The sequence below is a fragment of the Poromitra crassiceps genome (assembly GCF_964638095.1).
Source record: "Poromitra crassiceps genome assembly, chromosome: 3".
NCBI classification, from domain to species: Eukaryota; Metazoa; Chordata; class Actinopteri; order Beryciformes; family Melamphaidae; genus Poromitra; species Poromitra crassiceps.
In genome coordinates, this window is record NC_139625.1 from 14,244,594 (window position 1) to 14,262,093 (window position 17,500).

At 42.6% G+C, this 17,500-nt stretch overlaps 1 protein-coding gene across 1 annotated transcript in view; it reads left to right on the forward strand.

Annotated features, from left to right (window-relative positions):
* Positions 1-5,042: 5,042 nt before the first annotated feature.
* Positions 5,043-17,500, forward strand: part of abcc4 (ATP binding cassette subfamily C member 4 (PEL blood group)) — a 53,619-nt gene continuing 41,161 nt past the window's right edge. Inside the window, exons 1-4 of the mRNA XM_083634352.1 lie at positions 5,043-5,184; positions 10,751-10,861; positions 15,506-15,626; positions 16,468-16,692. Coding sequence (XP_083490478.1) covers positions 5,111-5,184; positions 10,751-10,861; positions 15,506-15,626; positions 16,468-16,692 — 531 coding nt within the window. The 5' untranslated portion in view covers positions 5,043-5,110. The remainder of the gene's footprint in view (positions 5,185-10,750; positions 10,862-15,505; positions 15,627-16,467; positions 16,693-17,500) is intronic.

The window sequence follows — 17,500 nt, forward strand, 5'->3', positions numbered from 1 at the left end:
ACATGCAGAAGATCGTCATCCGACCAGTGACGACAACATCTGAAGTTGGTCCAATGATGGTCCCCGGGCACTGGAAAGAAAAAGCGACCACTGCTCCTGGCCTGCCCCCCGGAGGAAAGGACAAGCCTGGATGGGTCAAATGCAGAGGACATATATTTCACCGGCCACCGTCAGCATGAGTGTGTGTTGTGGCCGCATGCATGTGTTGTAGTGTGTTCGTGTGACAATAAAGACGGGCTGCCGTCTGAAATCGTGTTTTTTCGTGTTTTTAGATTGAAGGGGTGCTGTAGAATCCCTGTAGCTGGCCTGGTCTGCACAGGTCTTCAGGACGTTGGGGCTAGGAGAGATGTTGGTGGTGCTGTTTTGAAGTCCACAGTGAGGGTTGGGGGGGGGGGGTGAGGGTGCGAGCCTGTGGTCTTTTGGCCACCGGGGAGGTGTGAGAGGGAGGCAGCTGTGGGGGCAGGGAGGCTATGGCGTCTGTGTGGCTGGGGGGTCTTGTACTGAACCTGTTGAAGGTGTTCAGCTCATTGGCTCTGTCCAGGGTTTCCTCAACCTGGTCGACCTTCATCTTGAAGCCTGTGATCTTTTTCATACCAGATCCCTCACATTATTTTTCCTGGAGCTTTTGCTTTCCAGCTTTTTCCCGTATACCTCCCTGCCCTGCAACCAGGTGGACAGTGTGACTAGCTCATCTCTAATCATTAACTGGCTGTGGCTGGGTTCACTTCAATTTCCGATTGTTTGGACAGGTGAATCACAGGTCACTTTCTGACTAAATAAAATAACCATGCAGTAAGTAAACCTCACCAACCTCTCCGAGACCTCAAGAGATGTTCGGCAGATGCTAGCTTCCTAGCATTACGAGCCCGTGGCTTTTAGCCTCCGTGCTAGAGTGTCTGCCTCCCATGCCAGAGGCTCCTGGTTCGATCCCCAGCTGCGGGGACAGGAGAGACAACACGGGTTACATGAGCATCACTTGCTACGCACTGACAATAATTGTGTTTACAATAAACACAGTCACTATAATTAAAAATAGACAAACAAAGATGGCAATGTATGACGCAGCTTAAGGCGGAGAGAGTAGAAAGCTCCTAACTACTATTTACAGTGTTTCATTTGAGAATGTCTTTTTCTTCTAGTTGAATCAGGAGGACAGAAGAACACTTTCTGGCAGCATAATATCAGCACAACCTATAAAACCACTGCGTTACCTCCATGCAGTGTTGGGGGTAACGCATTACAAAAAGTAATATATTACAAGTAATATATCACTTTTAGCAGTAACTCAATAATATAACTTATTACCAATAGGATTTCAGTAATATTATACTAGTTACTTTGACAAGTAACACAAGTTACAAATTGAGTAAATAATTTTTTTCAAACCACATATTTATATAAAGATACAATCATTTCCTAATCGAACTGTGTGTTTTTATGCCAATAACCACTATAGATGACAATAACAAAAGGAAAAGGATAACATTTCGAATTTTGGACGGTTTAAACTTTACACTGACTTCAAGATGGTTGAAATTCTTTTTCGGGATGGTTCCGGGGCAGCGATGTCATTCTGCCACTGCAGTTATTTTGGTGAAAGTAATGCAAAAGTAGTGTGATATAAGTAATGAGTTCCTCCACACAGACAGTAATATTGTAAAGTAACTTATTAGTTTCAAATGAAAGTAACTAGTAATATGTAGTATATTACATTTTGAAAGTAACTTGCCCAACGCTGCCTCCATGTCACCTCAGTTTTACTCTCAGCAGGTCCTGAGAAAAGACCCAGGCAATAGCAATTCAACCTCTTCGCGTATAGGTGATCCCTTTCTAGACTACATGATAAGCACCTTAGTGCTAGGAGCATTACCAATTTTAAAGACGAATAAGCTATTGTAATTTCATATGACAGCTAACCTCCACCTGCACTCTGCAGTTTAATACCTCAAATATGCTAGCGATGCGGCTCGAGGCTGAGAACCGAGTGTACAAATATGCAAACAAACAGACAAGTGTGTCTGGTAATCTGCCCGAACTTATTTCTTGTTTTGAATGCGTCTTTGTACCTTTTAACTGCATCCATTAAATTGCCACAAGTGAGATACATAAAGTTATATTGAATTGGATTGAAAACTGGTCATCCGCACGATCTCCATCGCACGGTTCAACGGCATTGAAAATGATGCCTCTATGAACAACTGAGATCACCATCTTTGTACCTATTAGTGTTTATCTTCACATGATGTGTTCACTTCGGGGAGCAAAGACCCTGGAAACACAGAAGGTGAGTGGAGGAGAGACTTGTTATGCAAAAAAAAAGATTAGGCCTATCACAAAGATTAGGCCTATCACAAGGCTCTGTTGGCGTGGGAATGGGGTCTTGAGCATGCTAATCTCCCGCTGGCTGCTCTCCCTCTGCTAGCTACAAACATCTACAGGCGGAGAACAATTCACAGTGTGAGGGCCGCTTGCCTGTTATCGTTGGATTGTTACTGTCTTTTTTACAATCTTAGGACAATAGGCAATAGGGGGATGTTTGTAGTTACTGTTTAGCTTGCAGCCTAGATTACACGTGACTGGGTGTCCTTAACACTTTCCTTGACCAAATTGTGTGTGTGCGTGTGTGTGTGTGTGTGTGTGTGTGTGTGTGTGTGTGTGTGTGTGTGTGTGTGTGTCTGTGTGTGTGTGTGGGTGCCTTTTGTTTGGGGGGTCTTTTATGTCAGCGGAAGAACCACCTGGAGTGTGTCAGAGGGCATCTGTCATCTAGCCCGCCAGTTATTTATGGGATATCCTCTCACCTGTGTGTGTTTTGTGCGTGTGTGTGTGTGTGTGTGTGTGTGTGTGTGTGTGTATGTGTGTGTGTGTGTGCCTTTTGTTTGAGGAACAAAAGAGAAAGACAAACAGACAGATATGCTATATACAGAAAGGCTGTATATTGAGCCGATAATACAAGCGGGGGGGGGGGGGGGGGGGGGGGTTGAATGCATTCTGTTGATTGAATTCTATTTCGCCTCACTCCACAAACAAGTGATTTCTAAATGAACTGTGTGGCTTTCAAAAGTGGCACCTTCAACTCAAACTCATTGGGAGAATTGCACGCGTGAGCAATTCCATTTCCTTGTCAGCAGTAATGACAGGTGACCGTCATTTTATGACTTTATGACTTCTGTTTATTGTACGTGTGTGTGTGTGTGTGTGTGTGTGTGTGTGTGTGTGTGTGTCTGAGAGAGAGAGTTTTCATGTTCTATCATGCCAGTGAAGCATAATTATATTCAATTTGGGGTCTGTCGGTGTGTCTGCATCATACTAATTCTGTCGTGTGCTAGGCTAGCATGTGATAGGTCAGAGGCTGAAACCACATGGCAGCCATGTTTGCCAATGTTTGCAAGTCATATTACATACAAAACAAGCATGTTCACACACACGCACACGCGCGCACGCACTCGCACACACACACACACACACACACACACACACACACACACACACACACGGACAGTAGATGACAAGTGCATGGTTGACAAAACAGCATTTACAGATTCCCGTATAAGTATTGAATACACCTAATGGAAAATCACTATCATCCCTGTGGTGATCTAGCCTGGTAAACCAGCCGGTCAAAATCACTATCATCCCTGTGGTGATCTAGCCTGGTAAACCAGCCGGTCAAAATCACTATCATCCCTGTGGTGATCTAGCCTGGTAAACCAGCCGTTCACGTGACCGGCTGGTTTACCAGGCTAGTGGTGATCACCTCTGCAGTGCGCTTCTCAACCTTTTTCCTTCATCAAGGCCACAGACCCCATCTGATCAGATTTTGTCCCAGGGTCCCCCATCTGATAAGATTTTTGCTTTTAGATGTTTTAATATACAAACCCATGACCAAAATAGTCATACTTTCTGTCATTGTGTTATGGTTGGAATTATAGTGACAATAAATGATTCCAGCAACCCCCTCGTGGACCCCACGAACTACTGACCTATGGCATCATTATAATATCTCTAATATAATATTTATGATTCATTTCTGTCATTCCTATAGGGACTATGATGTATGGTGGTATATTCTGGTATATTTTAATCTCCTTTATTTAATTTTATGGGGGTGAATTGGACTTCATATATTAGGATATTAACTATTAATAAGTGGCTTATTAACATGCATAGTGTTTCAGTTCATTGTTAGTCACATTACAAACCACGTATTAGCACCTTATGGACCTTTTTCATAGCAGCAGCCATTTAAATGTGTCATATAGCAGAGTAAAGTTAAACACATGTGTAACTAACATTAATGGCGCTTCCATTCCGAATGTGTTCCAGTGCAAGCGCCAGCATGCACCTAACTGGAATGGAACCACCGTTAATGTTATTAGTTACACCTGTGTGTTAGCTGTGACACACGAAAACACCTGCTGAGAAAAAGGTACATTCTGCACTATTGTATTCTACAAGTATAGCCCATAAACTATGGGTTTACCCTCAATAGCATCCTAATCAGTGCTTATAGCAGACTGTAAAAGGAAGTTGTTTGCACATGAATTGGGCTTTTAGTATGCTTTGCCCAGTAGGCTATGGTGCATACGGTGCTAGTAGTATCACATACATAGTATGGAGAGAAATTATTCAACTATTGAGAAAATCCCATATAGCTAATATGTTCCCTAATCAACTTTTACCAATATTTTCACCAAAATGTAGACATAGCCTAGCCCCACTGGCAGTCAGTGAATGTAGCCCACCACCACCACCACCACGCCCTCCCCACCACCTTTACCAAGGAATGTATGATGATGTAACAAGTAGGCTAACAGTAGTACCTTCTCCTTGATATCCCCAATGCTAAACGCGCATGCGGCGACCATCATTTTGTCAGCCAATCGCGTGTGTTGAGGGGCGGGGATTGGGTCACACGTCACGCACGGGGTTTGGGGTTTTCTCTTCTTCTGGCTTCGCACGCTATGGAAGAAGTGAGTAAAACATGTACCAGCTACGAAGTTACACAACATAGCGCACAAGCGCAGGAGTATCCTCGTGTTTCGGAGGACACGCAGTAGCCTACGGGGGGGAAAGGTAGGTACCGCGGAGGAGTTCAGACACACGGCGCAACATGGAGAAAGTGACGAAAGATGCCAAGACCAACCCGCTGGCGACGGCCAATCTGTTCTCCCAGGTGTTCTTCTGGTAAGTTGACCTATACTGTAACCGCCGGTTGCTAACGGGTGAATTAAAACGAAACGTGCCTACTTATTATTAATAGACTAGTACTAGTTTATCAACTGTGTACAATGTTTGCGCTTCCTAATGAAATGGTGAACCTATAGGTACCCCGGAACACTGTAACGTTTTGACAGAACTTTGCAAACACGAGTAAGGAAACACAATTGTCTATTAAGCCTAAATATTCAACAGAGTGAACAGACCCAATTCCACATTCGCTTCAAAAGGTTCCTCCACGCTGCTTGAAAGATGAAGGTCAGTTAGTTTACACATACTCCTGAATCAACTTCTATACACTCAGATTAGCGCCGTGGTCACTGGTCACGCAGCACGCTGAGGAGAGGAGAGGAGAGGAGAGCCTCCCGTTGTTTCTCTTTGCCTTTTAGTGATAGTTTCCTGCTGAGTCATGTGGCAGGGCAGGCACACGTTTGATAGGGGAAATGTATACGACTGTGCCAGCTCACGCACACACGCACACACACACACACACACGCACGCACGCACGCACGCACGCACACACACAGATTGCCTACTGCTGTATGCAAATTAGTCGTAATCAAATGGTCATATAACAATATTTTTTATTGTTCTACTAAGCATTTTAAATTAAAGCTTTTTTAACCTTTTGGAAGAGTGCCTTGGCTGCCCCTGCTTTCTGATGGTCATATATACTATATATATATATATATATATGGGGGGGCAGGTCAGCTGTCCTACCAATGACACTGATACCCCAAAAGCCCACATCATACTAGGTCCCATCCGAAGTGTTGATTAGCCGCATTTTTCACTCCAATCCACCCACTACCAACACTTTATTATTATTATTATTATATTATTATTATTATTATTTAAGGCAAACGGGGGTGGGGGTGGGGGGGTCTTTAGGGAGAGATAGCAGGTAAACAGTATAATGCCACATTATCTGAAAGCTGGGAACCTGAAGATTAATTTGAGCTGCTGCTTAACACTGTGTGTCATGTGTTTCTTTCTAGTCATAAACGTGTCCTAAACGTGTTTTGGTTAGCATTAGGCGTCTATTCAAATGTTGAAAGTTTAGAGTGTATTGGGCTGAGAACATTATGATGAGAAGTATATAGAAGTTGTATAGACGTTGTTGCAGCCAATCTTTGGATTGATACAATTTGTTACACAGTTTTAAAATACATACTACAGCATGCGCTGGGATGCGTCATCAGTTATGTTTAGGGGTGCACCGATCGATCTGCACGCAATCTGTATCGGCCGATTTGGACCTCAAATATGTGATCTGCTGTTTCCGATATTCCTTTAATTTTGCCGATCGCATAGCCGATCATGCTGCACGTGAGAAACATGAGGCAGCCCATTTTCATGTCTTCAATGTCTATCGTTTAACTTTCATATTGTGCTCTAACGTTTATATCATTGTGTTGCAAAGCACACGCTTTGCTTTCATCAGTGTACTCACCTCCATGCACACACCGCACCAGACTGTCAACACACCTCTTGCGTCTTTGAATCACACAAATCAGCTGGTGATTAGAGCAGACTCAGCAGATAGAAGTTATCTCCAGTCCTCCCGCCTACCGAGGCATTTGCATGCTGTTAAATCCGTGTGTATTAAAGTCCCAGATTAACGTGGTAGTCGGGGTAGTGCACGCGCACACACAGACAATTTCCACGCAAGCATTGATGTTCCCGCGGGCACTTTGAAGGAAGCGAAAGTGTGCTGCTATGTGGATGTGCGCTCCATTCAGACGGATGCGCTAATTAATGCCACTACTCAGATGGAGTTTAGCTCGTGTGTAGCTTGTGATTCTGTTGTTTCTCCCGTCATGTAACCCTGTCACCATTATGTAGATCGCACTCATAGTGCTGCTAATTATAACACTGTAACTCGGCCTCGATGGGCGGGTCGTTTTGATGTTCGTTCGATGCGGATCCCAATGTATGACGGTTATTGTGCATAACCCCGGTTCTATGAGTGGGAGCTCTTTGGCTTTAGTCATGGTTCAAGACTGGTGTTTAAGAGTAACTGACTTACAGTTTACCTAATTATCATTTATATATTATTAGTTGTTAATTATCACTATAATTGGCCTATATAACAGCAAGCTTGGTTACTGACCTGTTTGTATATTTTATTGCCTCCTTTTTCCAGACCACACACAATCCTACTATTCCTGTCATAATGCTGTAAAAAGCCTATACTGCTGTACTGTACTGAAGAGAACTGACAACTAAACGGTTGAACTCCCATCTGTCTCATGTTGGCAGTTTCCTTTAGCCTACAAAATATAAAATAAATATATATATATATATCGGTGATCGGTAATCGGTGATCGGTCGATGATCGGTTGGGCAGATATTTCTCATAGGTGATCGGCAATCGGTGATCGGTGGCAAAAAACGTGATCGGTGCACCCCTAGTTATGTTAGCTGGGGTCGTAAGGTGTTTCGGGTCTGTCAACATCATACACCCTCGCCCAGTAGACCCAGCCGAGGCCGATTAACCCCCACCCGCGTCCCAGAAGCAGCCGCTCACGGATCAGCCTTCCTACTCTGTCTGCAACGTTGCCCGCGGAAGTGTTGATCACGCCCAATCCGCTGCAATAGGGTTAGTGCTACACCGCAGTATTGTAAGACCCTTCGGTGCATGGAGGGTCTAGCCCTGTGGGTGACTCCAGGCCGGGCTCCTCCTTCATCTCACCAGACCCTCCCGGGGTAAAGGCAATCCTACCATGGGCAGAGAGGACGCCTCAAGAAGGCCTGTGCGCTGCACGTCATTCGCCTGCGCCGAGCACCTCGCTCTAGCCTGAAGGACCCCAGGCCGCGCCGATCTTGGCACAGATTTTCAGGATGCTAATTGTTTAGTGTGAAATTTAACCATCTTTGCCCGTGGTGATGATAGATTAAGAAGAGATGAAAAAAGTTGCGCTATAAGAACAATCTAACTGTGTTAGTTTTGCTAAGAAGTTTTGATGGAGAAAAATTAGTTAAAACATTGTTAATTTACCCTTTTACCGAAATCATGTTGGCAGCAGCACGCCGAGCTGCATACAGGCTGAGGCCTTGTCAGTGTGCTTCTAGCGCACCTGGAGCTTGTCAATAAATCATCGTCCCATTGGCTCACGTGAGCATGGGCACCTGGCCAATCCCGGCGCTTGACTGCTGCGTAGGCGGGCACAGGGCGTGGTTTTTGCGTGACCTATGTGCGATTCGAAATAACGCCTCCCCTCCACCTCAGACACTCCCTCCCTAAACAGCTCCATCCAATCCAGATTCCCCCATCAGTTTAGCAGCCCCCCCCCCCCCTCCCCACCCCCACCTCAGACACCCTCACCCCAGCAGGTGGCCCGGGCCCCTATACAGATCTACCGGTGCCCCCTGTGAGTAATGTAAACAAGTTCTGTATGGATTTGCACTCCGTTATTGTTTTGAGCCTTGAGCTGTTTGCATAAACAGACACTCTGGACCCCGTCTTCGTTTGCAAATGCCGTGATTGTCTGGGAGTGTAGATAGGTAAGGAGGAGATTGTGAAGATGCGCTCTCTCTCTCTTTCTCTCTCTCTTTTTCTTTCAAATTCAGAAGGACTTTATTGACATGATAAGGTGCATCTTATATTGCCAAAGCATACTATAGTAACACTTAGTAATTACAAAAACAAAAAACAAGACATTTTGTTACTCAGTAACACGTCACAAAATCCGAAGATATTCAAAGAGGAAGAGAAAAATCGAATGTGATAAAATAGAACACTATTGTTGACCAAAATCTATTCAGAATAACAACAAAACAGGTAATTAAACAGGGTGGTACTTCCAATAGTGAGCATTTATAGTATATTAACAAACATTAACTATTTCTCTCTCTCCCTCTTCCGCAAAATGTCAAAATGTCAAAATGTAAAAAATCAACGCCGAGCAGCGTCAAGTCAGCCAGAATAAAACGGAAACTTTTGGTTAGAACCTTCACAATAATGGCAGTTAAATAAAGTAATAGCCTTGTTGATGCACGGCGTTGGATCGTTTTTGTCCTGTGTGTGCGATCTGAAATATACAGAACACAGATCAATTGGAGGAATATCTGCTGCCTTCGAAAAGTCAATTTTAAACCTGTAGTGAGTCGACTCTTAAGTTCTATTCTTTTTTTTGTGTATCTACCCAGTAAAGTGCTTTTATGGTAAAATCACCTCGCTTCCGGGATTGTTCTGTCTATTTCTAGCAGCATTGATGCAGTTTCATAAACTTTAAATGAATTGTCCACAACAGAGTGACAAAGTCAGTAATGTTATTGCACTGCTGTGCTGGCAGAGGAAATCAATGTATATGAGCTGTGAGGGTTGTTTAATTAAATAAAATGCGTGACTTAGCGGGGACTTATCACCTCGTGACATGCTGCTAGACTAGACTGCTCTCTCTAACGACTGCATGGGATTAGCATAAAGTGGACAATGCATGTCTGTAAAGGGGAGACTCGTGGGCACCCATAGAACCCATTCTCAATCAGATATCTTGAGGTGAGAGAGCAAGGGGGCCCATTTGAAAGTGGCCATGCCATTTTTTCCCCTGCCAAAATTTAGCCTAACTTTGGAGCGTTATTTAGCCCGCTTCCCGACAAGCTAGCATGGCATGGTTGGGACCAATGGATGCCTTATGTCTTCTAGTTTAACATGATACCACTCTAGCTTTAAAAATTAGCTTAATTGAGACAGCAGATGGTCAGTTTATTCACATCAATGCAGTCAGCAACTGTTACGAATGAATAGATGGTATATTCTAGTGCTGTCCGGTGGCATTGATTGAATATTGTTACACCAAGTGATCATCTGAATACAATAGGGGTGTCACAATATATCGTCCCACGAAATTTCGCGATAGTAAAACGTCACGATATGTATCGTTGAGATGAAATCTCATATCGCGATTTTTTTTTTTTTTTTTTTTTTTTTTAAATAGACTAAGAAACGTCTTTGTTTGTTGAAGTTCAATGTGTGGAAAGTAGTTCAGAGACACATGAGAAGTTATACAGGAGAGAAACCATTCAATTGAGTTTCTGGCAAAACTGTTTACTTGACAGGAAAAACTGAAGATACATAAAAAATAGATTAAGAAAAGTCTTGTTGTTTGAGTTTGAAGAAAAACTGAAGATGCATAATGAGAATTTATACTGCTGAGAAACCTTTTAGTTCAAAGTAAATCTAAGTGACGGTGTAACTCATTCTATTTCAAGATAAGCCTTATCTCCAATCTCATGTTTTTTCTAGTTGTTATTGTAATAACAATTTCCCACAACAGCATGTTTTGTATTTGTGCATTTCAAATAAAATACTACTTTTCCAGTCATATATTGTCATTATTCAAGTTTTAAAAAATATTGTTAAAATCGTATCGTATCGTATCGTATCGTTATCGTGAACCCAGTATCGTGATACGTATCGTATCGTGAACTGAGTGTATCGTGACACCCCTAGAATACAACCATGAGTTGATGCACTGTCCTCCTTCTCTTTCTCTCTGTACTCCTCCTGTCATTGTTTCTCATTTAGCTGGCTAAATCCGTTATTCCGCATTGGATACAAACGCAAGCTGGGGGAAGATGACATGTACAAAGTTCTGGCGGAGGACGGGTCCGAGAGACTGGGCCAGGAGCTGCAGAGGTATGGTGGCTTTAAAATCATGTGCAGTATGTCACTGCTGCCCATAGTTAGCACAGTAGTTTAGTAGGAACCAGCCAAGTCCAAAAGGACCAACATCACACCACACTGTTGTTGAAGTGTTGTCTTGCAATGACTTCGACTTCGACTTTGACTTTGACTTTGACTTCTGCTGGGAAATGGTTAACATTTTGTTGCCCACGAAAGATGTAGTCCCCCTGACAGGGCTGTACGTTAGGGCTGTCAAAGAATATTCTATATTTGAACATATATTTGAATATAAAAATTAAAATAATATTCAAATATGAAAATTAATATTCAAATATGAAAATTAATATTCAAATATGAAAATTAATATTAAAATGCATTGTTATTATTGTTATTATTGTTATTATTATTATTATTATTATTATTATTATTATTATTTTTTTTTTTTTTATAATTATATTTATAATTATATTTATATATATATTATAATTTATTTTTGTATTATTATAAAGTGTAAGCTACTACTGTATTAGTACTGACTGAATCAATATGGGAAAAAAACAATGTTTATGTTCAAATAAATATACTAAGTAGTTATATAAGCTCTCTGGTTGTATTGGTTTGCCTTGCCACGCACTGATTTTTTTTAAAGTATTCGAATATATTCGAGCAAATGTGTTTTGTTTAGAGGGAATATTCTAATATGATTTTGCGCACGCTACTGTTACTGCTACTGTGGTAAATTCATTCATCGCACGTGCTACATAATTATATGTAGCACTGTACAGCCCTGCCTGAGCCAATCGGTAACAAATATGTCAGCTTGTGGTTGTTCCTTGCGTGGGAGGGAATAACCGAAGAGGAACCAAAACTTAGCTGGGACTGGACCTTTTGGAATGTGCTTGTAAGGTAACGAATACAAGACACATGAATAGCTTACAAATGTGCAGGCAAGACCGGCGGGGAAATCCAGAAGACCTTATTGTGTGGTTTACAATTGCAAGTCTTTCAATAAATCAGATATATCAAAATAAGAAAGTTGTAATAGTAATATACTACTGCCTTAGGGCTGCTGCCTCCATGTAGATTAAAGTGCAAAAGAGCATGCCAGCAAACTGGTTGCATCTATTTCTGTCTCTGAGCCGCAGGCTACAGCATGCTGTAATTGGGTGAAAAAATCTTGCTTAAAACAACGAGTTATGAATGGGAGTCTGCGCTAAAATATTTGACTGGTACTCTAAGGCCTACAAAATAACCCTGCAGCCGGAGGCAGAACTCACCATCTTCGGCTGCTCGGAGTCCTCTCTGAACTTCCCTACAGCTGTGCAACAATCTCTGACACTGGGGACAACTGTCGCCAAAAGACTCATTTTAAAGGGATGGAAGTCCTCTTCTTCACGTTCTTTTCAGGTGTGGCTAATGGACATGATCTCTGTTATACAGATGGAGAGACTGAGGTTCCTGAGAGCCAACTCGCTTAGAGGGTTCTCAAATGTCTGGGACCACTTTTTGGCCTACTTTGACCAGGTTAAGAATGACTAGTGACTGAGGTTGGGGATGATGGATAGTCTCTTAGAACAGACGAGTTGGCTTCCGCAATTTTCAAATGCTTCCGCCATACCGTCTGTACTTCGTGGGGGAGAATCATGCACCAACCGGAATGGGAAGTAGAAAGGCGGGTTTTCCGCTCATTAGTCCAATCAGAATCCAATATGCCGCATTTTTCGTGGACACACGTATCATGATTGGTCGGATTCCGTCAAACTTCTTTCCTGTCTGAAGGTTTTTTCCCAACTTCCTTGTGCATGTTCTGGGGGTGTAACGTACAGACTGTGTATAGCTGCATTCGCCGGATGTAGATGAGACAGTCTGTTTTAAGAGACTAGATGATGGACGGCTTGACCGGCTGGTTTCCCGTGCACAATGTCTTGTGCAAGCACGTAGGCACCTTTTGCGGCTGGTAGCACCACATTACAATGCTAAATGTCAAAAATGTATTTGTTTGTTTGTTTATTGTCCTGTAAAAATTTGAAAATAAAACATATATATATATAAAAAAAATAGTTGTAAAAAAAGATGAGTTTCAAGTCTGTTATGTATCACTAAAGCCCTTTTCCCACATGCGTACCGGAAAATTACCTGTAAGTCAATATCGGACATTTCCCTTCACACTTCGGCTCGCGCATGTGGGAATCTATCAGCGAAATTGCCTGTATGTGGGGGGGGGGGGGGGGGGCAGAGCGAGTGGGGGAGTGACGTGTCGGCAAAACTCTGAATGGTGAAATAAGTTTGCTTGTTTATCCGTTCACCTGCATCGCGTTGAAGCACTTTTTACAGACTGGCTTCATTTGATGTGTCCGGGCTTGCCTTCGCTGTCGGCAACGTAAGCAAAATACTTCCACTTTCGCTTCATGCATTTGCCCTGTCGGGCTGTGACTGAAGGAGGAGGACGGACTGTGGCCAGAGAGCGAGCAGAGAGGAGAGGGGAAAATCAGCACAGCACACCCACACATGAAGCTGACATAGGCTACTGCTCTTATTATCACAAGATCATTTCGCCAGTTTGCTTTAATGTGCGCGAATGATTAGATTATGCCCGCTGGAACATTAAGCAACGTGTGTACACCTCGCCCATGAGAGTGTCGCGGAAAATGACTGCACCCGTTTCTCACTAGTATCCGCTAAAGCGCATACCGCTCTTCTGACAGGCTGGAAAGTGGTGAAATCTCCGCGACGACGGGGTCGCGCTTATACCGGCACGGCGCCTTTCTCACATGCAGGCATTAGACCACGTACCGGTCATTTTGCGGTACAAAGCGCATGTGGGAAAAGGGCTTAATGGAAATACATTTTCACAATCATGGGCCATTTATTGTCTGGAAGTATTTTCTTTGGGACATTTGAGGCCCTGCGCCTGCGTGTCACAATAAAACGATTCAGCATAGTATCGCGATATTTTGTGTGCCAAATATCGCGATACTTTATCATATAAATTGTCAAGTGCATGCAACATTTATGACAGGTTTGGTTTGTTGGTCAGTCTGTCTGCTTGACAATCCCATTTTGCTGCAATAAAAACGATTGAAGTGAGATGAACAGACTGGAAACGTTATCTCTTCAGATAAAAGAGATTAAGGACATGCACCATCTTAATATTGTGGATGTTCTTGAAATGAACAAATTGTTGGGATTGCTGCGTGAAATTGTTCATTTTCCATGTCCAAGCCACACTAAATCCATTTCTGTCATGGAGGAGCCTTATAGCAGTTTGTGAAGGAAGACATTGATTACTGGGGTTGTTTCATGGACAGCTACAAGTGTGTTATTGTTATGCGTTCTGGCAGATTTTCCATAATCTATGAATTAGTAACTGCTTATTGTCAGCCTTTTTCTGATGAATGAAAATTAGGTTTATTAGTGCCTGAATGGATCATGAAATTCTTTCCTTAGGGCAACCCAAACTCTATTTGTGATACTGTACGATAAAAAAAAAAAACACGATTTCAGACGGAAGCCCGTCTTTATTGTCGAACGAACACTACAACACATGCATGCGGCCACAACACACACTCATGCTGACGGTGGCCGGTGAAATATGTCCTCTGCATTTGACCCATCCAGGCTTGTCCTTTCCTCCAGGGGGCAGGCCAGGAGCAGTGGTCGCTTTTTCTTTCCAGCGCCCGGGGACCAACTTCAGATGTTGTCGTCACTGGTCGGATGACGATCTTCTGCATGTTTTTAGTGGGGGGTTATGTACGGAGGAACCCCCTGGGGGGTACGGGGTACTGTATTGATTCACAGGAGAAATTCTGCAAATTCAGAATTCATATGTTGTGTTTATGATATTGTATAGTTGAGTCAGTATTTGTGTAAAATATAAAAATGGTTTCTGTACCAGAGATTTTCATCCACCATTTATTTTCCCATGGACATTTCGTAAAATGCTTATAAAAGTAGTTTTACTTGTTCAAACCAAACGGTTCAGATATGTTTAGAAACAGGAGAGACCGCATAACATTTAACTCGAACCAAAACTGCGGGTTAAAAAAGTAAATCGATGTTCTTTTAAGTTTTGGTCTGAGTGAAATGTTCTATGGTCTCTCCCGATTCTAAATATAGCTGAACCGTTTGGTTTGACAGAGTAAAACTAATTTTTATAGGCATTTTACGAAATGTCTATTGGAAAATAAATTGCGGAAGAAAATCTCTGGTACAGTGCTGAAGCAAGTTCACTTTGCCTCTTTATTACCTCTGCCAGGAGGTCATATTTTCGCCCCTGTTTGTTTGTCCGCAGGATATCTCAAAAAGTTATCAACGGATTTGCACGAAACTTTGTAGAAAAGTAGGTCATGAGCCAACTTAGAAGGGATTCACTTTCCACATCCACTGGCCAAAAGGGGGCGTGGCCAGTCACAAAAAGGCACCTAGCTGCCTGCCAAACGGATTCACGTAACACCATGAAACTTTGTAGAAAGGTTGGCGGAGGTATGCACTCCACCGAGTGCACTCTAGTCATCACTGGTATTAAGTTAATAGAGACATTTATTGTTATAATTTTTCAATCTAACATGACAAATTCCACAATTATTCTGTCTTTCAAGACACAATGCACACAAGTGAGTGTACAGAAAAGTAACATGGCATCTTCCTCTCTGACAGAAACTGGGACTATGAGGTTCAGAAGGCTGCCAAAGAGCTGAGACCGCCTCGACTCTCCAAAGTCATCATTAAGTGCTACTGGAAGTCGTATGCAGTGCTAGGTGTCTTTACTCTCTTGGAGGTACGTATGTGTTAAGGCTGTAGTACGATTCATTACAAAATTCAAATTGCAGTATTGACCACTGCAATTTATATGTAGTGGGGTTTTTTTCAAGTCCGTTTTAGATGGACTGAAAAATAATTATCGCAATTCCTATTGCGATAATAACCCTTGTCCATGTCACCAAAACTACCGCTGATGTTGAGGGGACTTTTAGGGGCCGTGTCCACAGGAAGCATTCTTTTCGTGTCGGAGTGTTTTGGAAATCGTGTCCAGAGCGCTTCAAACGCGCACAGACACACAGCGTGGACAACGCGGACCCTTATTTGTTGCTGTCGAAAAAAGTGCTAGCTTACACTAGCTGCCCAGAGCGCTAAACGCCAGGTGCGGTGCTGGGAAAAGGAGTGCTCGCTAGCATCTCAAAAAAAGCTTCCTGTGGACGTGGCCACTTATTGTGACCAGCCCAATGCAATAATCATGCTGTTTAATCAGCATCTTGATATCATATGCCACACCTGTCAGGTGGAGGAGAAGTGCTCTCTAACACAGGTTTAAACAAATTTGTGCACAAAATCTGAGAGAAATAAGCCTTTTGTGTTAATAACAAAAGTCTTAGATCTTTAGTCTTAAATACAGTATATATATATATATATATATATATATATATATATATATATATACTGTATATATATATAGAGAGAGAGAGAGAGAGAGAGAGAGAGAGAGTGGGGAGAATCATTGCCTGAAAATAATCTGGCGACTGGCCGGTTTGCATTATCATCTTTTTGACTATGGACAAAGTGCTCCATTTCATATGTATTCATTCATCATCATTCATATATCTTCTCCCCTTGGATTCCAGGAGGTGGTCAGGGTGATCCAGCCAGTGCTCCTGGGGAACGTGATTCGGTACTTTGAGAGTTACGACCCAGAGGACATGACAAGTCTGAATAAGGCCCTTGGCTACGCAGCTGGCATGTCTTTGTGCACCTTCTTCCTGGCCGTGCTCCATCACCTCTACTTCTTCTACGTCATGAGAACAGGCATGAAGATCAGAGTGGCCATGTGCCACATGATCTACAGGAAGGTTAGTGGAACACAGAGACGTGCACAGATAGACCCCGGGTGGTGCCCAAGCACCTGCCCTTTTGGCCTTTGACTGATCCAAGTGCCCTTTTTGCAAGACACTTCGGCGGCTGATATGATTGTCTTTCAGAGGCTCTCGCAGGCTCATTTATAAAGCTAGACTGAAGTGTCTGCTATCATATGAAACTAGAAGACCTAAGGCCTCCATTGGTACCAACCATGTCATGCTAGCTTGTTGGGAAGGGTTAAATAAACTGGCACGGCCATTTTCAAAGGGCCCCCTTGACCTCTCACCTCAATACCGTATATCTGAATCAGAATGGGTTCTATGGGTACCCACAAGTATCCCCTTTACAGACATGCCCACTTTATGCTAATCCCATGCAGTTTTTGGCACACAAAAATTAATTATTTTTTCATGCAGTATAAAAATGCTTTTTTCGCCTATTGTTTTTGAATATTTCTGCATACTGGGGTCCCTAAACAGTCTTGGAATGACATACTGTAAATTGGGTATGACTGGAAAGCTGAGACTCTTGTGGATTCAATGAGCCCAATCGTATTCATGTGTGATTATGTTAGTCCCCATAATAGCCATTTCATTGTATTGAGACCATCTTTCAAAGCTTGATCTCACTGTATAAAATCAGAATAAATGGGGGGAAAAAGAAAGAAAAAAGTTAGTACATTGTGTCTTACATTTTTCTGTAGTATGTGTGTTATGATAATGACACACTGTGAACAACGGTCTGAGTAACTGAATGTAACTTTATTTTTTTATAAAAAATTGTGAGAGAGGTGCCTTTCCC